The 27,002-nt window shown below is 34.9% G+C and overlaps 6 protein-coding genes across 6 annotated transcripts; 4 read left to right on the top strand and 2 right to left on the bottom strand.

Moving 5' to 3' along the window:
• Positions 1-2,542: 2,542 nt before the first annotated feature.
• RO3G_14654 (uncharacterized protein) lies at positions 2,543-3,202 on the top strand (the record flags this gene model as incomplete). The annotated part of the gene is made up of 1 exon (XM_067669238.1): positions 2,543-3,202. The coding sequence occupies one exon, from the start codon at positions 2,543-2,545 to the stop codon at positions 3,200-3,202; it is 660 nt and encodes a 219-aa protein (XP_067525339.1).
• Positions 3,203-4,497: 1,295 nt separating this feature from the next.
• On the top strand, positions 4,498-6,324 carry RO3G_14653 (uncharacterized protein; the record flags this gene model as incomplete). Its single annotated transcript, XM_067669237.1, has 7 exons — positions 4,498-4,626; positions 4,686-4,927; positions 4,979-5,093; positions 5,139-5,217; positions 5,596-5,640; positions 5,731-5,817; positions 6,272-6,324. The coding sequence occupies 7 exons, from the start codon at positions 4,498-4,500 to the stop codon at positions 6,322-6,324; spliced, it is 750 nt and encodes a 249-aa protein (XP_067525338.1).
• Positions 6,325-12,145: 5,821 nt separating this feature from the next.
• RO3G_14652 (uncharacterized protein) lies at positions 12,146-13,219 on the top strand (the record flags this gene model as incomplete). Its single annotated transcript, XM_067669236.1, has 1 exon — positions 12,146-13,219. The coding sequence occupies one exon, from the start codon at positions 12,146-12,148 to the stop codon at positions 13,217-13,219; it is 1,074 nt and encodes a 357-aa protein (XP_067525337.1).
• A 315-nt stretch (positions 13,220-13,534) lies between these two features.
• RO3G_14651 (uncharacterized protein) lies at positions 13,535-14,436 on the top strand (the record flags this gene model as incomplete). The annotated part of the gene is made up of 4 exons (XM_067669235.1): positions 13,535-13,617; positions 13,666-13,726; positions 13,789-14,263; positions 14,429-14,436. The coding sequence occupies 4 exons, from the start codon at positions 13,535-13,537 to the stop codon at positions 14,434-14,436; spliced, it is 627 nt and encodes a 208-aa protein (XP_067525336.1).
• Positions 14,437-14,770: 334 nt separating this feature from the next.
• Positions 14,771-16,944, bottom strand: RO3G_14650 (uncharacterized protein; the record flags this gene model as incomplete). The annotated part of the gene is made up of 8 exons (XM_067669234.1): positions 14,771-15,505; positions 15,568-15,659; positions 15,714-15,847; positions 15,902-16,254; positions 16,311-16,419; positions 16,487-16,533; positions 16,582-16,806; positions 16,855-16,944. 8 exons carry the CDS (start codon positions 16,942-16,944, stop codon positions 14,771-14,773), a joined length of 1,785 nt encoding a protein of 594 aa, XP_067525335.1.
• Positions 16,945-17,263: 319 nt separating this feature from the next.
• Positions 17,264-17,989, bottom strand: RO3G_14649 (uncharacterized protein; the record flags this gene model as incomplete). The annotated part of the gene is made up of 1 exon (XM_067669233.1): positions 17,264-17,989. The coding sequence occupies one exon, from the start codon at positions 17,987-17,989 to the stop codon at positions 17,264-17,266; it is 726 nt and encodes a 241-aa protein (XP_067525334.1).
• Positions 17,990-27,002: the final 9,013 nt, after the last annotated feature.

Genomic DNA, 27,002 nt, shown 5'->3' with positions numbered 1-27,002 from the left:
ACAAATAGTAGTACATGTACCCAATCAAGGATTCAAGATGATAAAGCAAATTTAAAGATGGAATGTTACTATTCACTCACCAAAAGGTTCATCTTGTAATTATTCTTTTTACAAGAAGCTATCTTGTAAACAAAGTGATGAGTGGAGAAGTAAGCAAAAACTCTAAATGGAATGTACGATGGTTGATATCATCCCATTGGCTTACAAATGTTTCCAAAAGAATCTTTTTGATAAGAAGATACTGTCGGAATGAATAAAAACAGACAAAGAAAAAAAAAAAAGAGTGCTTGTGTGAGAGCTACAAGTGACCCTAGCATACGTGTGATACGTTACACACTGAATGAAATACAAGATCAGATTACTATGGAAATAGGGGACAGAGAGGAAAGAAGGAGCGTAAGAAAATAAATGTAATTGTGAGAAAATAAGAATTATTCCTTATTTGATTAAATAGAAACTAGGACAAGTCGAGATAAATGAAAAAAAAAGAAAAATAGTTAAATGATTCAACTAGAAAAGAATAAAATGATGATGTGTACATTCTCCTTTGATTATCTTTTTTCTTGGCTAATAAAATATAAAACAATCAATTTATTTTTCTAGTGTTTAAATAGACAAATCATGATGATTTTCAATTATAAAGACCAGTTTATAATCAACTTATTTTCAATCAACACACTCGATCTGATTAAAAAAAAAAGATGTGTGGAAGAAAACTTCAGTGATACGCTCTGTTTTAAAATAATTTTCATCATTTTATTTTGCGCATGTGTCACATTTAAAGATACTAAACCCTGTATAAGATTTCAAATTGAAATAAAACAAGAAAGATCAGTGATGATCAGGGCTTATGGAGTCATTCTCTATTAGACTTTTAGTAAATGAACAAGCGCACATCACAGGATGGTGAGAACTCCCATTTTAAGAGATCTACGTTCACAAGCCAAAAGATAGATAAGGTTAGATAGTTGCTAATCTCATTGGTGGAAGCAAATGTACGGTTTCGTGCACGGCTTTTCAATTTAAAGCAATCATCCAATCATAACGTATGATTTTCTGTAGGAAAGTTTTTCTCGTAGCTGAATTTGAAATAAAGTGAATTTTGCCATGTGCCCAAGTGAAAAAATATTCCCAATTTGGGTAAAGAGTGATACAGACTAATTTTTTGACGGGACAAACAATAAAGTCGAATGGCTTACAATAGAAAACAAAAAGAACAAGTCTAAAATCTGGAAGTTACAAATAGGAAGCCTGAATCATAGCAATAAAAATAACCGACACACAAGGAAAAATGATATAAACAGTTTGACAAAAAAAAAATATCATTTGTCCTTTTGAGTAACTTTCCGAGTTTCATTTAGTATAAAAATAAAAAAAAGTCTCACTTTTTACTTTTTTTTTTTTTTTTTTTTTTCTCTTCTTCTCTTGTTTCTATTTCTTAAAAACAAAGCTTGTTTTTCAATGTCTGAAAAATTAGATCAAGAAAGAAGACAGAGTTCAATAGATGATCATGAATTTCATTTAGATGACAATCATGGACCAGAACCTACCGAAGAGGATTGGAAGAATTGTCGCGAGGTAGCTGATAAGGTGCCTCTGTCTGCTTATCTTGTCATTGTCATCGAGTTCTGTGAGCGGTTCACTTACTATGGTCTCTCTGGCCCTTTTCAAAACTACATTCAGAATCCAGCGCCAGAATCTTGTAAACATGAACAGTGACGCATACCTCATGAATTAATCACTCTATCCTATAGATCCCGCACAACTTCCTGGTGCGTTAGACAGAGGACAGCAAACAGCCACGGCCTTGAATACTTTTTTTCAATTTTGGTGTTATATCACGCCAATCATTGGTGCTGTCATTGCTGATCAATACTTGGGAAAATATCGCACTATTCTCCTTTTCTCCTTGATCTACCTTGTCGGTTTAGTCATCTTGACTGCCACTGCTTCTCCTCTTGCTATCGCCAATGGTTCTGCTTTTCCTGGTTTTGTTGTGGGTATCATCATCATCGGCCTTGGCACAGGTGGTATCAAGTCGAACGTGTCTCCTCTTGTCGCTGAACAATATCAAAGCAGAGTTCCTTACATCAAAACAACCGAAAAGGGTGAACGTGTGATCGTGACGCCTCAGGCCACCTATCAAAAGATCTTCAACATGTTTTACTGGGGTATCAACGTCGGTTCTCTCTCCTCTGTTGCTACCACCGAACTCGAAAAGAACGTCGGTTTCTGGCCTGCTTACCTCTTGCCTACCCTAATGTTCATCCCTGGTATCTTGGTCGTCTTCTTTGGTCGTAAACGCTACGTTCAGAGTCCTCCTCGTGGCTCTGTCTTTATCGAGGCTGGCAAGCTGTTCTGGTACAGTTTCAAGGTCAAGGGAGGATTGGAAGCCTGTAAGCCATCGAATTTGGCCATCGATCGTCCCGACCTGGCTGCTGAAGCGACGTGGGATGATGTGTTTGTAGATGAATTGAAGCGTGCGCTTCGTGCCTGTGTCGTGTTTTGTTGGTATCCGATCTACTGGCTCTGTTATAACCAAATGACCAGCAACCTCGTCTCGCAAGCTTCCACCATGTGGGTTGGTAATGTTCCCAACGATATCATGCAAAACATTGATCCTCTTGTCTTGATTATCACCATTCCCTTGATGGATCGAATTGTCTATCCCGGTCTTCGTCGGATTGGTGTCCCTATGCGTCCCATCTTCCGTATCACCCTTGGTTTCCTGTTTGCTGCTGTTTCCATGGGTTACACTGCCGGTATTCAAGCCAAAATTTATCGCGCTGCTGATGCCGGTGAACCCTTGATCTCGGCCGGTTACCAAATCCCCTCCTATGTCTTTATCGCGTTTTCTGAAATCTTTGCCTCCATCACCGGTCTCGAATACGCTTATAAGAAGGCTCCTCAATCCATGAAATCCATCGTCATGGCCATCTTCTTGTTTTCTAATTGCTTTGCCTCCATTCTTAACTTTGCCTTGGTCCCTGTGGATGTAGATCCCAAGTTGACTTGGATGTATACCGGTATCGCCTGTGCCTCTGGTGCCTGTGCTGTCCTAGTCTATGTCTGTCACCACAAGAATGATGCTAATGATGTTGCAGATGATGCCATCGGTCGTTCTGGTAAACAGGCTGATGAATACAATAACAATCATCAAGCAGCTGTTGTTGAATATGAAGTTGAAAAGGGCGCTGCCTAATTCTCTTTTTTCCTTATCTAATCTCTCTCTCTTCTTTTATCAAAAGCAGCAGAGCTGTTTAATCATAATAAATCTTTCATCTTCCTGAGAATAGTAAACATCCTGGCCTTGTACAAAATTGAATTAGATTTGTGTCACCATCGTTTTTTAGCCATTCCGCGTTGGCGTGCCTTTTTTGGATTTAAAAGGGCGACAATAAGTATTTTAGAAAAGAAGGAAGAGAAGAAAAAATGAGTAGATGGAAAGATGGGGTGAGGTGAACTTGTTTGTCATCAAAAACAGCTAAAGTTTCTATACAAAGCCAATTGTATGATTTGACCTTATTTTCTCATAATTAAAAAAAAAGGTTTTTCATGTGATACCGAAAGAATGGAAGGTGAATGATTCAAATCATTCTGTTGGAAGAACCAAAAAAAAAAAAAAAAAAAGAGCATACTTTTGGTATTTCCATGTTCACACGGCCCTGTATTCCTGATATACTCAAAGCCCTTATTTGGATAACACTTTTTACCTAAATTTGGATTCTAATTGCATTACTTAAGCTGTGTGTGTGTGGGAAAGAAGGAAGGATTCTTATGTTCATGAGAAGAAATGATAAAAATCAAAAGAGATCTGCAACTCGTGTATTCTAATTCTTCAAAGGACAGTGATTGTTCATAGACATACCAGTCCTCATATTCCATGGCTACCATTAAAATCAATTCATATATTTCTGATCTAATGCCATTTTTTCTCTCTTTTTCAGAAATGTTATTAAACCTTGGTTTCAAATCATCTTTTATTATAAATTTCATAAAATGCCTAGCTATTTGTTTTGATATCTGTTTTAATCTACAAGGCAGACCAGTTTAGCAAACTTATCAGCAAAACAAGCTTTGCAAACGTAAGCGCGAAGCGAATGGTTGCTAACAATGTTTAAAGAAGATACCAACATCCCACAGTATCAATCTCCAACACTATTTCGATTGCGAAAGAATAGGATGAAGCAAAAATTTTCACTGTAATAATTTCACGATAGATACCCCCAAACCTAATAAAACTCTTTCCAACCTATGCTTTTTGGCAGTGGTTAGAAGAAACTCAGAGTACAGTGACTTGTGTGGTAAGAAATCAGTAGTGCTGTCTTTCTACGTCCATGTAAGAAAGAATTTATGATACCTCATCCGCTGAGATCATACTTTTTCATAAACGAACAAGATGACAGCATGGCAAAATTGCGTCCATCGAAAAGACGTGACTTTGAAAATAAGGATTTATGTCAACTTGCACAGGAATAAAAGCTTTTCGATTGAAACATGTCAAACAACTCGAGTGAACCATACGATCTACTAGATTTTAATAATCAAGCTACAAGAACTGGATTTCAAGAGCGATTATTAAATGCACACAATGCTTCACGAGATCAACAAATTGAAAACAACATTGTAAAAAAAAAAAAAGTATTCTTTATAAGGCGGTATAATTGATCTGTTCTTTTGCATAGTTTAACGATCTATCTGAAGAAGACGATGAAGAAGAACTGAGAAAAAAGGTTCTTGTACTTCAACAACAAGTAGATAGAATGGAAAACCATGTTGTGGGCTTAGAAGAGAGATTGCGAGAGAGAAGAGAAAGACGACAAAAGGAAGCTGGTTTAACAAATATGACACCAGAGGAAAGAGCACGTTTTGTTGAAGAAGAAGAAGAAAGAGATGATACAGATATACCCGACTTGGATGTCATTTTGTAATACGCACATGAAATGAAAAAGAGACATGGTGCTAAACCTTCCTGTAGTGAATATATGTTGCTTGTAGGAAGTTCAGCAACAAGCAATACGAATGATCTCTCACAAGCAGATTTTTTAAAACCTGATACCGAGCTGCGTAAAGAAGCAATGTTAGATCAAGAAGTAAGGGAGATGATGCCTGAAAACAATCCATTCATTGTTCTTTAGGTTTTACAACAAACTGAATATTCGTTTATAAAGTTTACAGAAGCAAAGAATATATTAGAGACACAAATGGATAGTTTAGGTAAGCGTTTTTTTTTTTTTAAAAAAAAATTCATTTTAAACGATAATAAAGAGGATATTCGTCACTGCGAATTGTCTGGGACTTCTTTTAACGAAAAGTTTACTGTCGCTTTTGATGTCTTGGAACCAAGCATGGTTATGTGCAATCTTAATTTTGAAGTGGGAATTCAATTGAAGATTATCCTTGGTCCTTTATTACAGCAGTAAATTGTTTTTGTATCGAGTAAAATAACTGTGTACTAATGATCTATTAAAGAATCAAAGAATCTTGCCACATATTAGGATTCTTTCAAGTATTAGTGCATTATGCCAGAATATGCGATCAAAGAAAAACAGTATTTGAAAAGCTGACTCAAATATATAAAAATTCATCCATTAGTGCAAATAGCTTATCTGATTCAAGGCTTCAGTTCCAAGGAAGCAGGTATACTTTGATGTCATTGCTTATTGTAACTGACACTCATGATTTCCAACAGAGAGGATAGCATAGGCTTAATCTTAAACTGGAAAATAGTATTGGATAATACAGATAGACTAGAAGCCAATGTGAGAGATCATGTCAAAACACAGCTCGGTTTAGATGTTATTGCACCTTCAGCATGTAAGTAAAAACAATCATTTTATAGTTTTCTGACAAGGTATCGTCAGGGAGAGAAAAGGACCAAAATAATGTTCTTGATAAAGTAAACGAAAGTTTCACTGACTTGCTCAAAATTCAAGGTGTATTAAAAGCAACAGAAACCATTGTAAATAAAATATTGGCATAACACTGTAATAATTTACTTTATATGATTAATCCTTTTCATTCAACCTCAACTGGGTGATACAAAAATCCCATTTTTGCATAAAGCTTGCTAAACAACAAGTTACAGAGCGTTTGCTTGCCAACTTTGATTTTTACACAAATTCTTTTGCTATACCTCAAACAAGTCAATACTAATAGAATGCCTGCTAATACTTGTCGTTCTCAGGACTATATTTACTGATTGCTTTGTTTATTTTCTCTAAAAAGCTTAAAGTTTTTTTTTTTTTTTTTTTTTTTTTTTTTTACATAGCAAGTTACACACGAAAGTCGATCTTTTCTTCTCTTACTGCGACTATTCTTTAATTATTTGTACGAGATCAAAATTGATTTTTTATTACAAAAGGAAAGAAGAATAAGGAGTACAGCCTGGTTGATTGGTTGACTGTGGGTGTTTGAAATCATGGCAACTTCGTGTGAAAGAGGTGAGCACATAAAAGAGTGGGGCGTCATTCCTTAATGAGCATTCCTTTCATGGATAGACAGGATTTAGAACTGTTAATGAGTAAAGAAAAGAAGAAGAAAATAAATATGGGGGGGAGGCTCATTAATAACAAAAAAAGTATTTAAAGCAGCTTTTTGTTGTCAATTTTTTTTCTTTTTTTTTTTTTTTTTTTTTTTTTTTTTACCTTTGAGCTCTGGCTTTCTTTCAATAATAGCTTGGTTGAGAATCTTCAATGATCGGTGAAATTTAAAAATGAATCCTCAATTGTGAAAAATATATCAAAGTTACAAAATGGGTAAAAGAAACACTTTCCTAGCTTTAAAAAAAAATACTTATGTTTCTTTTGTTGGTGAACTTTGGGTCTTTCATATAAATATCACCAACAAGAAGGGTAATAAAACCAGCTTTTGCTGCTGCTTTGTCTTTATTTAGTTCTATTTTAACTATCCCTACTTCCGGAATAAGATAAAGCTAATAATCGTGAGTCTTTGTTACAAGACAAGTTTTTTGTCCTGAATTCAGTTATGTGCCCAAGTATTCACCATTTTTTATAGAGATAAATAGCAAAACCTTCTGGTAGCATAGTGATATATTCTGCTTTATTTGGTTATATATTTACAAAAAAAAGAGTAGTCTTATTCATAGATAGTTTTTGTTCAGATCTGTTTCGATCTTTGTTTTGTGTTTGCTCGACAATTGAAAAGATTTAGTATTGAGGGGCTCTCTAGTATCATTTCTCTTGTGATCGACTTTGTTTCATTTTCGAAAGTAAGCTTATCAATAATAATTTTCTTTAATTTTTTGTGATTACTACATATTGTAAAACATTTGTTAAACGTCCTGTTCAATATTAAAATAAAATAAGCATAGATACCTCACAAACTTCTTCAAATCGTCAGTATCTGTTGATAAACCAATAAAGTCTATTATGACCAAGCAGACATTATCTTGTATATCGGCTGGAAATTTTAGTAAGACGAGAAAAAACAATCATATTAATATTAGAGATTATATTTTCAAATCTATTGAATATACTTTGGGTATTTCCATTTACTTTTTCTAATTTCTCAATACTTGGCCCATACTTTAAATCACGTGATGGAATTGGGGATGAAGCACTATCTTATTTCAGCAAATGAATAAAATATAACAATAGGTGAGTGAGATATACAGAGAACTAAAGCACAAAATGAAGAGAGCACTCGTGATGACGATTTTTACTACCATCGATTATTTCATACAATGTTTCAAGGGTTGAGTGGTATCTACTTTTTACGACTTCCGGTACTGAATCAGGGAAGCAGCATCTCCAGATTGTTTCATAGACAAAGGTCAATGTATTGATATTTTTAAAACCGAGAAAAGTTGTAAATTCAGTTAAAGACAGGGAATAATTCATTCTTGCAATCTCGAACAAGGTATGTATTCTAGTAAATTGTAATGTTATCAACGAGCCACGACAATACAATGTTGAAAACACCGGATCCCGTTCGTAATGTCATCAAATAAAAAGTAATTGCAATCCATGTATTAGAAAGGCTAATGCATGCGAGAGTTTGTTGTGATCTAAGGTGTCTTTTGCAAGTACATTGATAGGAAGAAGGTCATGGGTCAAAGCATGGTTGTCGCAGTTGCTAGTTTTTATCCTTACTTCACCATGTCCTCAATTGTATCCATATTTCAATTGATGGGATTTTGGTGACAGTGACATCCGGACGCATGTCCTTATTTTCTTCGGGCTTCTTGTTTGACCATCGTAGCAAAGTGTTTTTTTCAGGATCAGAAATAATTGAAGATAGAATAGGATCAAGGTATGTGTTAAATAGCTCGTTTTCTGAAAATGAAGTTGCATCCTTAATAACATTCGAAGGTAATTTTTGTAATCTATTCATTTGAAAAAGTAAGCTAGTGATATGTAAATATTGCGTTTTGTTTAGAGTCACTTACGCGTTGTTGATACCTCTAATAGCTCTTGATAAGTAATAGGCTTGTTCTCGGACAAAATTCAACAATTGCAATTCGGCATCACACCTCAATCTCATATCGCTTCGCTTCCCCTGCTCAAGTTATGCGGCGAATTTGCCCACCTGAAATGGTACGGAATGTTATCCCATATAGCCTGTTTCGGGTCTAATGGGTCCACTAAGCCAAGAAGCAACAATTCGGTCAGCCTTAAGCTACAGCGTGAATGCTACAAACTGTTTGCTATTGGAACTGTTTACCTACCTAATGCTTCAAGGTACCAAACTAGCAGGCCAAGAGCTCTTGATGTAATAAAAAAAGATATTTTAAGAGAAGAGGCAAGACAAACCATTTTTTGCAGTACACATTTACAAGAGTGTGTATGTGTGTATGTGTGTATGTGTGTGTGTGTGTGTGTGAACACACCAAAATATATAGTTTTTGTTTTGCAGCACCAATAAAGCAAGCAGATAAAGTATCAAAAAAGTTAGCGTCGTGAATCGCAAAGAGATCAAGAGAGACTATGAAAGTAGCAGCAAAAATAAAGAGCCATCTGATATAAAGATGCTTTTACCATTGATTTGAAGAACATATTGTTATTTAGCCATTCATTTTAGAGAAGAGAAGTAGTGAAGAAAAGAAAAGGAAAAAAAAATTGACAACAAAAAAGCTGCTTTAAATACCTTTTTTATTGTTACTCAATGAGTCACTCTATCTTTTTTCTTCTTCTTCTTTTGTTTGCTCATTAACAGTTCTAAATCCCGTCTATCCATGAAAGGAATGCTCATTAAGGAATGACGCCCCACTCTTTTATGTGCTCACCTCTTTCACACGAAGTTGCCATGATTTCAAACACCTACAGTCAACCAATCAACCAGGCTGTATTCTTTTCTATTATCCCCTTTCGCAACTCAAAACTATTTTTTATTTTATATAGGAAGATTCATGGTTCTTTTGCGTCGTTTACTCGTATAAAAGATAGTAAAAGTAAAAGGGGGAGAGAGGAAAAATATAAAGGATCGACCTCTGTGTGTAACCTGCTTGTGAAAAAAAGAAACTTTTTATAGAGAAAATAAACAAAGTAATTGGTGAATATAGCCCTGAAGGCTATTTGGTTAGTATTGACAACCATTCTATTAGCATTGACGCTCTTGAGGTACAGCAATAGGCTTATATATTAAAGAGTAAACTTTGTATAGTTTATTGTTTAGCAAGCGTTACATAAAAATGGGATTTCTTGTATCACCCTTTTGAGACTAAATGAAAAGGAAAAAAAATCGAGACTGAGTTAAGATTGACAAAATATGTCAACCTTGTGCACACCCATATTACACATTTAAACATATTATGTGGAGTGAAAGCTCAAGTTTATTGGTGTGACTATATGATTGAATGACAGTATTTGTTTTTTGGATTGGTTAATTATTGAAAATCAACTGCCAGCTTGCGCGCCATATTGTATTCTAGTAATTTCATTATACTTTGAATCATCTTTTCTTCATCTCCTTCTTCTTTAGCTGTTGCACTATTGAATTTTATGCCCTCAAAAAATACAATGATGATAAGCGTCAGGCATTTATGTTTAATTGAGAAGCAGATACCATCCCATTTGACAGCACCTGTGGTTTCTGCTGTTCGTTCTATTCTATTTCTACTATTAGGAATAATATTTGGGCATATTCATTTAATTCTATTTACTAGTTGAACGAAAAATTGTCGTCACAACTAAGGAAAAGGGTGTGCAGGAGGAATATGGCGGCTGTTCTCTCTTTCATAATGAATGTCAAATGATTTCTTGGGGACATTGTCATGTTTAAGCTATTTATATAGGGAAATAACATCCATGAGAAAACGCAAACTATTTAATTCATACAAGTGTAAAAGTATTGACGCTGAAAAATAATAATCAGTCATTCTGCTAATCAACGTCTACATGTGTTTCAATAAAGCTCCTGGTTTGTGTAATGATTTTCGTAAGAGTGTCTGTGGAATTATTAATCAAAGCCAACAGGTCCTTACATGGCTTACTGATATCAATTTCTGGCTGATCGGTCAAAAGTTTGATTCTGTTGACATGTTCCTTTGACATACTTTTGGAAATGATTCTCATTACGTCGGGATCGTCAGAATTCAAGATATTGATATCACCAAATCTTTAATATGTTGTAGTCTAAAAAAATGAACTTGTAAAAGTATGTCTTTCTTTAAATCTAATCGTGTATTAACATATTTTATAATGCTTAGAATATCTTGTGTATTTTCTTCGCTACCGTCACACGTGTTTGTTGTTTCTTTTCAACTGTATTAGTAGATGCTACAAGGTTTTGACCGAGACTTTACGATTATAACAAGCAGTTTAACGAAAGACCAAAAATGATTTTGGGAAAAATTAAAAATTGTCAAAGTGGTACAACACTTTTACATTCTAAACTATTTGACATATGATTTTACTACATGTTAAATTTGAATTTAAGCGTTAAAAAGCGAAGGCGACTCCATAATTGATACTTTTGCCATTAAAATATATCTCAGTCTATTCATACGCATCATTCGCAACCGGATGTCTTTTGTAAAAATAACAAACAAAAAGCTAGCGTCCAGTGCGTTAGCAAAAGGGCCAATTTGCCATTTTGTTACCATCTATTGAAATAACAACAAAGTGCATAATGGTGTTTGATCGTAGTCTACAAAATGTACAGTAAAAAAAGTTCTTTTTGTAAAGTTAATTGTTGATTATGTTTTTGATGACGCAGCTGGATTTTTTTTTTTTTCAAGCTTGTCCCAATCCCAAAGTTAAAATACAGTTAAAATACCCCCCGCCTTTTGCGAATAAAAAAAAACGTCCTTTGAGATTTGAAAAACCGCCCTTTGGTATTGGAACGACTGTAATCTGATAAATTCCCTTTTTTTAATTATAATCATTGTCAATTTCAACATCCGATATGAATCAGATAATTTTTATAATACAATTTATACACATCTTTTATTTGTTCTTGCCCATCTGATAAAATTTTTTTCTTTTTACCTTGTATTTCTTCCTTTTTTTTTTTCCTCATTTTTATTCTACTTATTTTATTCATTATGCCACCAAACATACCCAATTTATTACTTGATGGAAAATTATTAACTGGTGTGCTTCCACTAGAAAAGCAACCTCCCATACAATATTTTTTACCTCATCACAATCAACATTTAATTGATATTGAGTCATGTATAGATGATCCTTCACTAGCACCCTTGGGTAATCATGTTACTCTAAAAAAGAGACATAAAAAACCGATGAAACACTTTAAAAGTGGACAAGTTCATATTCAAAGATCTGATTTACATTCAAGCCAAAATGGGACGATTGTGTTAAGAAGACGTGGATTTGATAATCATCAATTAGCCAGTGAATTTGAATCTTTATTGCTACCACCTCTGTCACCCTTTCTAAAAAACAAGAATTGTTATACAAATATTATAGAATTAGACTTATCAAGAAACAGATTAACTTGTTTACCTCAACAAATCATACAACTTACACAATTACAAACATTAAACATAATGTCAAACCAACTAACAGAGATTTCAATCGAATTCTATAATCTACAGCATCTACAAGTATTAAATCTATCTCAAAATAAGATAAGCGCAATTCCTCAAGAGATGCCTATCAAATTGCGTAATTTAGTCACTTTAAGTATAGCCGCAAACCAAATTGATCAACTACCATACAACATGGATCAGTGGATTCATATGAAACAACTACAGCTGGGATCTGTATATGGTGGAAACAGACTGACCTATTTACCTGAAAGTATCACAAGTATGCCACAATTAGAAGAATTGGACTTATCAAACAATCAATTACGTTCATTACCAGACCATTTTATCATACCCACCTTGACTACACTCAATCTCTCAAACAATCACCTGGATTATATTCCAAAATCCACCGCTCAGTGCAGTCGTCTTAGATCGCTTAATGTATCCAAAAATCATCTTACCAGTTTACCTTCAGCTCTGATGAATTTGGAACAGTTGGAACTATTTGACATCAGCGAAAACTTACTGTGCATCATGCCAGCTGAAATACTAGAGAAATTGTCCTCGACCGCTCTCTTGATTACCGGTAACCCTTTAACTCGTCCTGGCCACTGTGACTTACAGAGATCAAGCCAGGATGCTTATACTAAAATATTAAGACAAATGACACAAAGGGCCATATCCCATTCCTCATCACCTCTTCAGTCACCTTCCATCACTCGCTATGACCTCAATCATATACTCCCCTCGCCATCCTCTTCTTCTTTAACCATTCAACCAATAGATCAAGATGAAGATGCAACCATAGATCAAGAGCTTTCTTATCATGCACAGCAACTCAACATCCACGGTTCCAAACCGTCTTATACCCAACAAAATACCTTTACCGGATCGCCCATCTTAACAAACCCTTCATCCTCTTCACGTCAATGTATATTACTCAACCCAGATTCATCATCCACCTCACCTCTCGAAACCCAATTACTTCCTTCGCTTCGTGAAATTGCCACACGTACCATACTACAGCATCAAGCAAACTATGTGCCGCTTGAACTATTACCAGATCATCTTGCTCAAGACTTGCGGTGTATCAAGTCGTGCTGTTATTGTCGTAGACCGTTTATTAATGAATGGGTAACATCTGTTCAGGTCAAGAGCTTTGGAGGACACCCGGCTGTGGTAAGAAGGGTTAGGTTTTGCTCAATGTCTTGCTGGAAACACTGTATGCCTTCTGAATCAAAATCTGTTCTTTACGTACATCAATAAAACCCTTACTTTCTTTTTACTTCGGTGCCTGTTGCCAAAATAAAATGACTGAGTTCTAATTGATTTGATCAAAAACAGGATTATTTTTTCTTTCTTTGTAATGTTCAATCATCATAATGACTCAAGTTAATTCAGTTACGATCTTGTATGGTCCTGTCATTTTACCCAAAGAAATATTGCAAGATAGCGAGAATAGTTTGCCAGGTTAGAATTAAAGAAAATGAGTGAGATCTGTAATATGTTTTATTGTTTCTCATTGTCTCCATTCTAGATTTGATTTTATATAATCCTGAAACTGTAAGGGAAAGGATAACAATGTGTGTATCTTTTGAACTCGAAGCTATCATCAGTACCACATCGATTAATTTCGCTGTTCTTTCAAAACTAGCCTGGAAAGTGTAAGTGACAATAAAGCAGCAAAGACAATCCAATGAACATGTCAATAGATCTTTTCTAGAAAAGGAAGAATCTTGCAATGAATTTCTCGAAAATCTCTTTTTACGTGATGTAAGTAAACAACCCTGTGATAAACACGTATCGGATCTATTCAATTCTTTTTTCGTAAACAGGCCAAAGATACCCGCGCTCCAACAAAAGCAGTCATATTCAAAACCAAATCAAAAGATGCCAAGATAAAAGACCAGCTCTTGCTGATGTACAACCAAACGATAGGAGAGCAGACCTTTCTCTATTCGATCCCGATCACAGACAGTAAACTGCTGGGTGCAGCTTATAATGATGTGGGTGATATTGTATATAAAGAAATCAAGAATGCTAAAAACGACGAGATTGGACTTGTGTCTGGGAAGATGTGTGGGACGAAAAGAAACGAAAAGGTGTTGAATGATTTGATAAGAAAACGCAAAGATAGAGAAACGAGCCGTTTTCATTCAGCGAATGCACTGTTTGAATTGAATAATGATGATTGGGAGGAACAGTGGATGATGGAAAGAAAAAGCGAAAGGATCGAAACAGCAAATAAATTTGAGCTGGTCTCATCCAGGAAACGTCCAAGACGAGAAGAACATGATGAAGAACGCACAAGTAAGTTAGCCAGACTGTCAAGTGCAATGTCTGTGGATCAAGGTGAAGAAGAGCCAGTGAGCCAGATACTCAGATTATCAAGTGCCCCATCTGTAGATCAAGGCGAAGAAAAATTAGTAAGGATGGTTCTAATATAGCGCTCATTTCACTAAACTGGATATGTAGCGAATTAAATCAAAAGTAAAGAAAATGCTCGGCAAAAAATTCAGCACTGAAAGATTTTTAGTCATATACCAAAGCGTCAAATTTCACTTTGTAAGAATGGCTCATATATAATTCATTATAAGCTAAATTTCTATTGACTAGTTACCCTGTATTGATAAGATTGATGATGAAAAATTAACAAACATTATAAAATCACATATCGCATTTCACGAATATATGGACAGTCTTTTACAGATATGATCTGCGACTGTAATAAATAATTACATTATTGAATTCAACTTTACGTTTCTGGAAAGCATTGAATGTACAAAAACACTTTATCTTTATTTTATAAACAACGCCCTATCGCGAGTTCTTTTGAGCCCTTGAGAAAACAAAAGCACCAATAATAACCGCTCCCAAGACTCCAATAGCAGCAGGCAAGAGCAAGTTGGTATTTTTGGGTTTAGATGCCTTTTCTTTACGCGTATTTTCGGCAGAAGGTACTTTTTTGACTTGTCTCACATCCTCTGGAACTACTTTGGGTTGCTCCTTGACTCTATTATCTTGTACAAATAACTTTACGTTGCTTTGTCCTGTTTTAATTGCCAATTGTACGGCATCTATCACATCCATATCACTCGTAACCAGTACTTGATCCTGTTCATCGTCCAAATAAGATAGGGTTAGCCACTCTGTTTGAGATTCTATTTCACTAGGTGGTAACTTGAGACGAACAGCCTCTAATAATTCGCTGTATATCGGCTTAGATACCACACGATGTGTTTTTTGCTCAGACAGGGTAAATTTGAATGCAAATGTGTCTTCTGTTATCGGTACAGCTGTTGTAAGTGACGAAGTAAGTTCATTACTGTTGTTGTTGACCATACTTGCAGATTCACTGGGTAATATATCTGAGTAGCTTTTGAACGATGTGGATGGTTGTGGTGATAGATGCGGAGGCGGTGCTAGATGTTGGTGTGAGCTCTCTGATAGATAGGACTCGTTTTCCATAGGATCAGTGGCTGCGCCAAAGCTATCCCAAAAGCGAGACCACATCGGTCCACCTTCTCCACTGTTGCCCTGGATTGTGTTCATCTAACAAATGAAATAATTAACATGATTTTCCTGTTTTGAATGTGGCGTGATCTTTTTGTTACCTGTTCAAGTGTGACATAGGTCAATTTTAATACATCTACCATTCCTATGATCGTACCATGACCAATAACTGGAAGATTTAAATAGTGACCATCTAATGATAGATACATGTAAGTTAATCATTTTCTCTAATGAACAAGATGCTTACTATTCATAAGCTTAAGAGCATCCAGCACAGTTGTTTCAGGTGCGGCTGTATCAGGCGTTGGTGTCATTACTCTGGCAACTGTACAATTTTCAGGATTTAAGCCTGCAGCGATAACACGAAGCACAATGTCTTTCCTAAGCATAAGAATCAAATCAATTTAAGCTTAGAGGTAAATCAATTTCACTTACGAAGTAAAGATGCCCTGAAGTTTATGACTCTTTGTTACCAGAACTGCAGTTGTACGTAATTCTTTCATCATGACTGCAATCTCTTTGACGTTCGTCTTGTATCGTACTTGTGCTGGTGGAGTTCCATCTAAAACGGATTCTAATGTAGGGCAAGACATACTTTCCCTCAAGTTTTCCATGTACTCATTCATTTGTCCCGTACTCTCTCCTGCCCATTCACGCTCTACACCTTCTAATGCGTCATATAATTTTCGTGAAGAACCAAATGCACGTTCCATTTTCTCAAGAGCTTCATACAAGCATTTTGTTATATCCAATAAGCCAAATATATCACCCTCTTCATTACAAACTGGCTAAAAAAAAAAAAGAAATTGACATCACTTGTCACAAAAGAATCAAAATCGCTTACCAAATGACGAAATCCCCTTGTAACCATTAGATCCAATGCTTCGGTTGCTGAAGTATCCGAAGTAACACACAGTGGATTCTTCGTCATTATTTGGCTGACTATTGTTGTTCTATAGACAAGTAGTTTAATCCATTTGTTCTCTCTCCCCTTAGCTTCTGTATAGCTTTTCTCTTTACCTTGCATCTAAACCTTCTGCTACAACTCTATACGCAATATCTTTGGCCTACTTTAGATTACTATAAAGCAGTGTAATATCCATCGTCTAACTTACAGTAAATATTCCTGACAACTGATCTTCTTCATTAACTACTAATACGCAATCACAGCGCTTGGCAGACATAAATTGTGCTGATTCTATCACAGGCATACTTTCTTTTACAGTAACAGCCTGATTGGGTCTCAAGGCAGACACAGTGCCTGGTATACGTCTTGTCAAGGTCCTTGATGAATTATTTGACTTTTTTGAAAACTCTTGTTCTAGTTTTTTTCGAAGTGCCTATCAATCATTTATTTTTTGTTCAAGGTATACAAAAGGTAAATTTACCTCATCTTTTTTCGATTGTCTTTGTCTACTACTTGTATCAGAAGAGCCTTGCAAATCTTCAGCCTTTATTTTTGTGGACCTTTTTGACATGTTGAAATTTGAAAAATAGGAAGAGTAAATAGATTCACGTTTTGGTTTGTCGTTTTTTAAACAATTGCATCAATACGGAGTTTTAAATGTTGTACTCCTTATGTGAGCGCATGTAGGTCAGCTTTCAAGAGCTTAAATCCAATGGCAATGAAATATAGAATGTCGCTACGATTTGGATGTGGTAAGATTCAGAACAATTTGTGAAATTTTAGTAACACATTGCTTTTTTATTTTATCTTCTTAAACCAAACTAGAGAGTTTTACGCAGCAATTCATTTTCTTTTTTATACTAAATTTTATTGAAAATATGAAAAGGTGATTAGAATGAAGCAGTAGGTGGTGCAGTTAAAGGTACTGATGGGCCCATCCCTTCAAACATGACATTTCTTTCATTCTTGAAAAAGAATTGCAGTGAAAATTGTCTCGAATCCTGATCCCAGTGCGTCCAGAATCTACCTGGTGTTTCGTCTATCTTTGAACTCTGTATTTTGAATGCAATCGACTCATAAGGTTCTGCTGCTATCACTACATACTGATAAGCATTATTTGGTAGCTCTACTTTCTGTTCATAGGCACCCATGAAACGGTGACGAGGTTTGATGTCTTGCTCAATCTCTGGGTATTGAATCTGGAAAAGAAATCCAAGCTGACGGGTGATGGGATCACGCACCTTGGTGATTCTATAACCTGGTCGACCGATCTTGATGACATTTCTACGAGGAATGACGACCGGTTTGGCAGGTCCAATGGTCGGTTGAATAATGTTGTTCTCCCTCGCTTCTTTGGCCGCACGACGTGCCAAGTTGGTCTGATGCTTTTTTCCTTGAGTGTGAGCAAGGTAGGAACCTTCGCTGGTGTGAAGTGTTAGACAAAGTTTACATTCGTAAGAACCCAAATGGTTCTTCATAAAATAAGGATCTTTGCTAATGTCAATGGTTTCCATGGCTAGTTTACGAAGTCTTTCACGACGATCCACATTTGATTCCGAATAACTGGCTACTCCTCCACCTCTATGTTTGCTACCAACTCGATTTTGGAAATCCATTTTGAATTGATGTTTATAATAAAAAAATTAAGCAAAAAAAAAAGAAAGAAATAAAATAAAATAAAATAAAGTAAAATAAATAAAATAAAATAATTACAAAATATCTCTTTTTTATATTTTCTTCTATATTCTTTAACACACTTCGTTCTGACTTATTGGTGAATAGCACTGTTCTTAAAATCTCTTTGGTTAGGTATTCGTTAATTATAGCTTAATATCTCAGATTGATACATTCCTTTAACACATAGTCTTTATTAAATAGATTTATTGTCTGCATTTATTCACTGCTTCTTATTTTGCTGCCATAGTAAAAGCACTTGGTCAAATAAATCTGGCATGTCTATTATCTAATTGTTTCCTATCTAGTCCCTTTTTAGACTTTGACGGCGTCTATCCGATCAGTGGTGGTACCTATTCAATCGCCGGCCCTCATCTGGTCTTTGTTTGGAGCTCTTATCTGTATCTCTCTTCTCACTAGAGTTATTTTTTTTTATTTTCCTTAAAAGTTTTGCTGTATACATCGCTCATATGATTATGCATATCAAAAACCTGACTCTTCATCCATTATTGATTACATATTTTGGAAGCAGTATGGTAGCCAAACCTAAGCAGGTATGTAAGCATTCGTTTCCACTTCTTGTAGAGCCGCAAGCCGGGTAGTATAAACAGCATCGTCAAACGTCATCGTTTCCGCATAAAAGTTGATAGTAGAGTTCAGTAGCTCCACCGCCAATTGGACGATTTTTTGAAAATAGTGGTCGAGCTTTAGAGAAAGTTTTATTTTTGATTTGGCCACTTTCTTCAAATACTTTTGTTCATGTACATCTGGTCATATGTAATAAAGATATAGCGATATGTATCTATATAGTAGCTATTAAAATTTCTGTTACTTGTTTAAAGCAAGTGAAGGGCTCATCTGTCTACAATAGTATCTTGTTCTGAGATTGAAAAAAGGAAATGTATGCTTTTATACTGTTAGCCGCTAAAGTCATTGCAGCTTGACTATGATGAGCTTTGCTTCTCTTTATCTTCTTTCTTTTTCACCTTTCCTTTGTTTTCCTTTTTTAATTTTTTGTAAATGAATGATAAAGATGACACAGATATTACTCATCTTTGTAGTAACATCAGCAACCTACCCAAAAGCTCTTTATACAGTAATTAGATATATAAGCTGTGATTTGAGCCATAATCAACCGATATCAAAGTACATAATGGTAATAGAGCCTCCCTTTTTTTTCTTTCAGTCACAGGACAAGATACTATTGTAGACAGATGAGCCCTTCACTTGCTTTAAACAAGTAACAGAAAGGTTGATATCTATTAGTATCTTCTTTCAAAAGCTAAATACTATTCTAATTGCAAGCTTTTAAATGTAGATTACGCTTATATATAAAGCTAGGTGATGCTATGAATTCAAGTCTTCTTGTTGACATAACAAATTTGGCTGAAATTGCACCTAAAACTGTATGTGAAACTGCTCTGGTGCTGGAAGTGGTCGTAATAGCTGGAGGACCCTTAGCAGACCACCCTCCAGGAGGCCTCATGTTGATGTCAAAACCTGATTCATCTACACAGGCTACAAATGAGCGCATATTATTCAACCTTTTTTTTTTAAAAGCAAAACTTTCTTCCTATCAAGTTTCAACTATATATAAACATATATAAACACAGATGTATATATCAAAGAAAACTCATTCTTTTTAGGATTTGTGAGGTTATACATAAGAATAGGGTCAATATGAAAAAGAGAGTTTACATGAAATAGGAAATAAATAAAGTATGCGCCCCTTTGTTCTATTGGCTCACTGTCATCCATAATGAAACGTTCAAAACAAACAAAACAAAGCAAAACCTTTAGTATATAGTGATTCATGATTTATGACTTGAGAAGGATGATTGTGAATAGATTTCCTTTGACTTGAAATCATAAAAGTAAAAGAATGCTTATAAACAAGTATCTTTATGGACAAAAAGGGAAAAAACTTGTTTAACCAGGAATGCATGCATCTTCAAGCCTCCAATTTTCTATAAATACTCATTCTAAAGAAATTCCCTCTTTTTTTTATTTTCCTTTTTTTTTCACATCATATTCACTTTCTCAGGTTATGGCTTATTAACATCATCATTCGAATATCTCTTAATATACAAACTATGCTCTACATCTGGCTGTTGTCTCTCTACTTTTGGTTTGTGCAAGAAAAAGGAGCCTACAAGCCTGTTCTATCATCATCTTTCTTTTTTAAGTTAATCGCATTGGTTACAGTCAGCTATTGAACATGAAAATCTATTATTTACCTAATTTGGCTGATACTTCAAGTCTATATTCATCGTTATTGGATTTTCTTTTTCTTCTTTAACTTTTCTGTATCATATCCACAAACGTATATCGCTCACAGCATCTTCAAACATTCAAGGACCGTGTTCTAATCTTGTATTCATCCAAGTTCCAAATGGTAGCTTACTTTATAGCATCTAAATTCTTTTTATTAACATCTATCATAATAGCTCAAAAAATGCTTATGGCTTTCTCTTTTTTTCTTTCTGCCTCTGCCTCTGCTTCTGTCTCTGTTATGACCTTCTTTGTACACCCAGACATTCTTTCCTTTTTTGTAATTATCCCTCTTTGATATGCTTTGGTTCTTTTTTTTCTCTTCATTTTCTAAAAAGAAAAAAAAATCTCCTGTGGGTTACCAGAATGGACTGATGATCTGTTGGCTCACGTAAGCTCAGCCACTTGAAATGTGAATCCGATACAGCCATGACCATGTGCGTCTGGATACGGAAAGGAGTGTCTCCTCCGGAATAGAGGGATCTTCTGCTGATCGTTTCAACGCAGACAGTGAATAGTCTTCAGTGAACAGAACTCCTTCGTAATTGTTGGACCATCCATTCCACTGCCCCCCCCCTTTTTGTTTTTCTTGAAGGAAGAGAAAGGGGAAAAAAAGACCCAAGTATATATATATATTATTGCTGGTGATACTCTTGTGAGGTAAGCTTTTTATTTACATTATGTTATGAAAAACTAGTGTAAATATACTAACACTTTGATACAGATGTTTAATTCTATAATCGCTCCATGTTGCTTCCGATCAACTTTAGCGAGTTGTTCTTGCTATGATCATGACTTGAAGCAAGAGATCAATTTAAAGCCTTTTTCTTATAAGTATCTTGTCTAGCTTGACCTGCAATGAATAATCCATGTATGGTACCAGATCATATGCATGTAAATTCTTTTATCTTGCTTAATGTTTCTAATCTAACTATTTTATACAGTCTATTGACTTGAAATATTTTGCAAAGCATACAAGGGAGGATCAAAGAATCGATAATAGACAGTAGACTTGGTTTTACTCTACCTTTGAAAGTTTGGATATTCCAATTGGATAACTAGCTTCCACAGATTCCTTTATTTAATGATCGTTGCCGTTCTAGTTTGTCTTTATTTTTCACCTTCTTTGTTGACTACACCTGGTCCTAAAATCATGGAACCTATATTTCCTTATGTAAGCTCAATAGTGGTATAGTATCTCCAAATTAACATGCTTATCTTGTACTGATTTTACACTCTATTCATATAATCTATATGTCGTTTAGCATCTAATACGTCTGTAGCTTCTTCTTATCCATTGCAGTAAGCTATCATACAATATTCTCTTGAATCCTTCATATTGTATTGATCAAGAAAATAACGTAGTAAGCATCAGTACACAGATATAGATGTTACTCATACTTATATCATCTTGTAAGCTGTCTCTCTTTGTCCCACCAAGCTATTGACTTGACAAAGATTACTAGACATGATGATTAGTCAAAAAGAACAAAGAATAAGAAGAAGAAGAAAGAATCCATCTTATATAATCTATACAAGCGTACATTAACTTTGCAATGATAAGCCTAATGATGTTTATAAGAAACAAAATGAAAAGAAAAAAGAAAGAAGGAAAGGAAAGGAAAAGAAAGAACAAGGAACATTGAAGCATGATCATTTTCCTCAATGCGGATGATGATACATATCGATGAGAAGGTTATCTTTGTTTAGATTGACGTTGACTAGTTTATTATGAGCCAAGTTAGAATCATTCCTTTTTTTTTAAATTTTTTAATGGACGAGATAGCATAGGACTATTGGTCTATAAAAACATAATTGATCATCCAAACAAGTACAACAGCCACCCTTAATAGAAACAAAGGACACTAACTGATCGATTGATATCGATAGCCATTATTTGACTGTGGATGATACATACTTAATATAAAATAGATAGCACATCCCATTGATCAGAATGGGGATAATGTTATTTAATATAAGAATAAGCAGACAGTAGCATACACTCAATTTATAATGCTATAGCTATGTTTGTATAAGCAAAAAGAGGATTGATGCCAACATTACTAGCTAGCTATGATGAACAATGTATTAAATAATTGGGTCATCAAAGCCGGGGGGAAAAAAAGTTTATAGATAGAACACTCAGTCTTTTTGGGACCCTTTATTCCCATGAAAAGTATCACTTTGTGTAATCCAAATCCCTTTTTTTTTGCATTGGTATTGATATGAGTACTTTGGCATAAAATAGGATTTTTTAAACCTCTTTATTCTCTCTTTCACTCTCTATTTTTCTCTTCCTTTTACTCTCCCTTCTTTCTTGATTTTCTTTTATCAAACAATCAGCTCGTCATGTCTTTTGTTGATATCAAAGCCCTTGTGCCTTAAGAAGGTGACACAAGAATCCCGTTTTTGTGTAAAGCTTGCTAAACAACAAGTTATAGAGCGTTTGCTTGCCTACTTTATTTTTTATACAAAACCTATTGCTATATTTCGTGATCACCAATACTAATAGAATGGGGTTGTCAATACTAATCAAGTATGTTTCAAGGCTATACTAACAGATCGCTTTGTTTATTTCATCTAAAAAGCTTAATTTTTTTTTTCACATAGCAGGTTACACACAGAGGTTGATCCTTTATATCTTTTCCCTCTCTCTCCCTTTTACTTTTACTATCTTTTTTAAAAGTAAATGACATAAAAAAAACATGAAGCTTCTTATATAAAATAAGAAATAGCTTTGAACTGGAAAAGGGAATAATAGCAAGGAATACAGTCTGTTTGATTTGTTGACTGTAGGTGTTTGAAATCATGACAACTTCATGTGAAAGAGATGAGCAAATAAAAGAGTGGGGCGTCATTCCTTGATTACCGTTCCTTTCATGGATAGACTGGATTTAGAATTGTTAATGAGTAAACAAAAGAAAAAAAAAAGATGGGGTGACTCAATGAGAACTACGAATCTCTGTCTGTTACAGTCATTAGGAAAGTGTGCTTGACGTACACAGGATTTATAGCTAATCTTAATAACTTGAATAATATAAATAAAAAAAAGGGAGACGGGGAAAAAGAAGGTACAAAAAAAAAGGGGGGAAGAGAGAGAGGAACTTGATCCATTAAGCCTAATCGATGGCTGTTCTTTGATTTCCTATCAAGATAACAAGACTGTTCCCAAGCAATCAAAGCTTTTTTTCCCATACACAGACTTTGGATGGTTCTTATTCGTTTTGGATTTGATTGTTTATCTAATATTTATTGGGGAAAAAAGAGGGAAAGATTACTTCTTTAGGGATTAATTTCATATGAAAAGCATACGATGAACCACAAAAAGTGTGTATAAGTACTCCCTCATTTTGCATTCTTTTCTTTTCTTCTCCTTGTACTTTTTTTCTAAAAACTTTTCTTATTAAACTTACTCCCTCTCTACCTTTTCTTGTTTGGACTATGGATGGTGTCCTCTGCTTGTTTGTAAGATTTCGTATTTGACGATCAGCAACTGGAGTCAGCATTTTCTTGGAATAACTCAGCACTGATTGGATGTGGATATTGACTGAGAGCAGCATTTTTTATGAGTGAGTCTATTTTTTTTTTTTTATTATTATTTGGGGTTTGGTGTGTTGTTGTTTGTAGCAGGTAGAATCATCATTCATGGAAAGAACAAGAAAAGTGTCTCTCTTCTCCCCCAAACTTTATTCCTTTATACTTCCCCTTCTTACAGTAAACCTTGACATTGGTCAACTTACTCATAAAGAGGAAACTTGTCTTGCTTCCTTTTATTATTGCGAGCGATGAACAAATGCGCGACCTACAGTATAAATCTGGAGGAAAAAATCATCAACACTGAGCCAGTTTTACTGGTGATGATGCTCGCTTTAGTAACAGGAGGTTAAGCTTCTTTTCTTTTATTGATGTAATCATTGACTTGAACTTAACCTACTTTTAAATGTGGGGAAAACAAAAGTGTCAATTCTGAGCCGCTTTTTATTGGCAATGATGGGGTTTACTTTATAAACCAATTTTTTTACAAACAAAAATCAAATGAAAAATTATTATTATTTATAGGTTGAAAGAACATAAGCTAATCTTTACCAAGATAATTGAACCAAAATTTTATTTAATAAAAAAGAATATTATAAACGCAATACAAAGAGCCTCTGTTGTTTTTGAAATATACAATAATAAAACTTTTTTTTATATCAAATACAAACTAAATAGTATTTGCTTAAAGATTTAAAGAATGGTTTTTATGTATGTAACTAGTCTAAATTAATAAATCCACAACTGTGGAATGCTTTAGATCCTTTAGGAGTTGTAGCAAGTTTGCTTTTTGATTTATACAAGCCGTTTGAACATTTATTATCATCATCATTATCACCAGCATCCTCACCATTACCATTATTATTATATAGTTCTCTTAAGGCTACTCATTACCCTCTAGAACAAAGCTATCTTTCTTAAAACAATGACACCTACTTCCAGTATGCTCAGTTCAATTAGGCCTTCATCTAGGTACCCTAAATAACACGTACTCTATTTTACCCTACTTTGTATTTTTTGAATGATCGCCTTACGCTGATTTTCCTTTTACCCTATGATACTGTGAAATTTTATGGCTTTGAATGTTAGTAGTGTCAAAAAGAATTAAGTGAAAAAAAAACAAGTTTTTGATGTACAACTATAAGTTTGAAGAGTGTTTAGGTTAAAAAGTATGAATTGAGTATAAATTCGCTTGCAACAAGTGACCACTAGACCTTATTAAGTACATCAAGCTGTTTAGAGTGAGATAAAATAAGATGAAAAGGAATTGAAGGAAAATATATGTTTCAAAAGACTTCTTTTTATTGTATTAAAAAAAAGGGGGGGAGAGGCACACCAAACGATATAACAAATAAAGAATAAGCAAACGAACTAACAAAAAAAAAAAATTTAAACTAGCCACACCAGCTAGTATACAGCATAGACTTTCATCTGTGCCCTAAGGTGTGTAAGGGACCCTTGACTTCCATCTATGTCTTACAGTATCATCCTAACCCGGCTAACCAGGCTACCACACTAGCTGCCATTGGACCACTTCACCTTAGGTAGGAAGAACTCGTGTATTAGGGCATTCATGGGGGTAACTGCAAAGCCTAAAATCAACAAACTGGCTACTCACCAGATCCATCGCCCACTGACATTAGACTCATCAACTGCGTAATGGCCAATATGGATCCTTGCCGCCACACCCATTATACCTTTTTGAACTGCTTATATAGCATACGAGAACTTGATTTTCTCAACTCCAAAAAAAAAAAAAAAAAAAAAAAAAAAAAGATAAAAAAGTGGAATATTTCATAAATCACTCGATCTATCATCCAACTGGTTATAGACAACATCCTAGAATAAAACTAACCTCAGCTGTTTCTTCTCTTTGATTTTTGTTTTTCAGACTATCTTCTATGTCGTTTTCCTTTTCAAAGGTTTTACTTGTGGGATTCCTGCGTAACGTATCAAGAATGAGTAAAGGCGAGGGAAACTTGAGTCACTTGATCAAACTAAAGCAAATTGATCTGGGCAAAAAATGTTCGCTTCTGGCATCAATTTTGATCTTGGACCAAAAGGTCAATAAAATTTAGAAACAGCGAATGTGGAGGGAAGGTGTATGGGAATTGATCCACGATTCATTATTACTTCAACAACTTGGTGATCTTATGGATAGCAGCATTATTTACTACCAAATGACAGTCTAAAGAGAGTTTAATATATATAAAATAATGATTTCAGAGTGTCTCATTTCTTACTCTACTTTTCATGCTGTGAACATCCAAAGTGTTCATAACTTCATTGATAAACTGTAGAAAATGACTTAAAATTGCTCCTACTCTGGCAACGACATTTACTGCTGTAATGGAATCATCATTATTTCTCTTTCTTTATGATATTTCTTTCTTTTTTAAGATCACTTGCGGTCGACCTAACGTGAAGACAATAACTCTCTCCTCATAAATTACTCCAAGAGTAGAAATGGATATCTCTGTTCGCCGGCTCCTTTGCTTTTGCTGGTATTACAGCTTTTGAACGTCCAAAATATGTGACAAAGATGCCTATTGAAGACTGCTTTGTCAATAAGAACACAATGTGACAACCAACTGATCTTCTCATCAGCTTATCACTCCAAGGCTTTCTCCTTGCTTGCATTATTTCACTGATCTTTTCTATTTTTTTCAAAGTAACAGTAGCATGTCGATCAAGCTGTCTATGAAGATTGGATAAACTGATTGACACAAGTTCAGGAAATGCTTTGAGAAGTACATCTCTAACAGCGTCTGAGCTACCATCGTCATAGTTGGTAAAAATATTTGCATGTCCAGGTAAAAGCTTTCTGTTGTTACCGCCTCTAAATAGGTTTTTGATGTCCAGTAGCTGTTTATGTTTGTTCTTTGTGAAGTATTTTTACACCATTTTGAGCTGTTTCAATGTATCTTTCTGCTGCTGCTGCAAGTCCTTGAAACATGACGTAACCCAAAATCTCTTGTTTTTATGCTGGAGTGTACGTATGGTATGGGCCTCTTCTAGTCGCATGATTTGTCTACTTTTTATTTTTAGGCTTAGGTTTTTCCTTGGAGATGAGTCTATTATTGTGTCAGAACTTGGTGGGCTACTTGTAAAAATCGATCGTCGACAATCCAGGAATTGTCTAAAAGCCAT

The sequence above is a fragment of the Rhizopus delemar genome, genomic scaffold (genome assembly GCF_000149305.1).
Source record: "Rhizopus delemar RA 99-880 supercont3.14 genomic scaffold, whole genome shotgun sequence".
NCBI lineage: Eukaryota > Fungi > Mucoromycota > Mucoromycetes > Mucorales > Rhizopodaceae > Rhizopus > Rhizopus delemar.
Note: the sequence above shows the minus strand (reverse complement) of the source record. Positions and strands in the feature narration are given on the sequence as shown.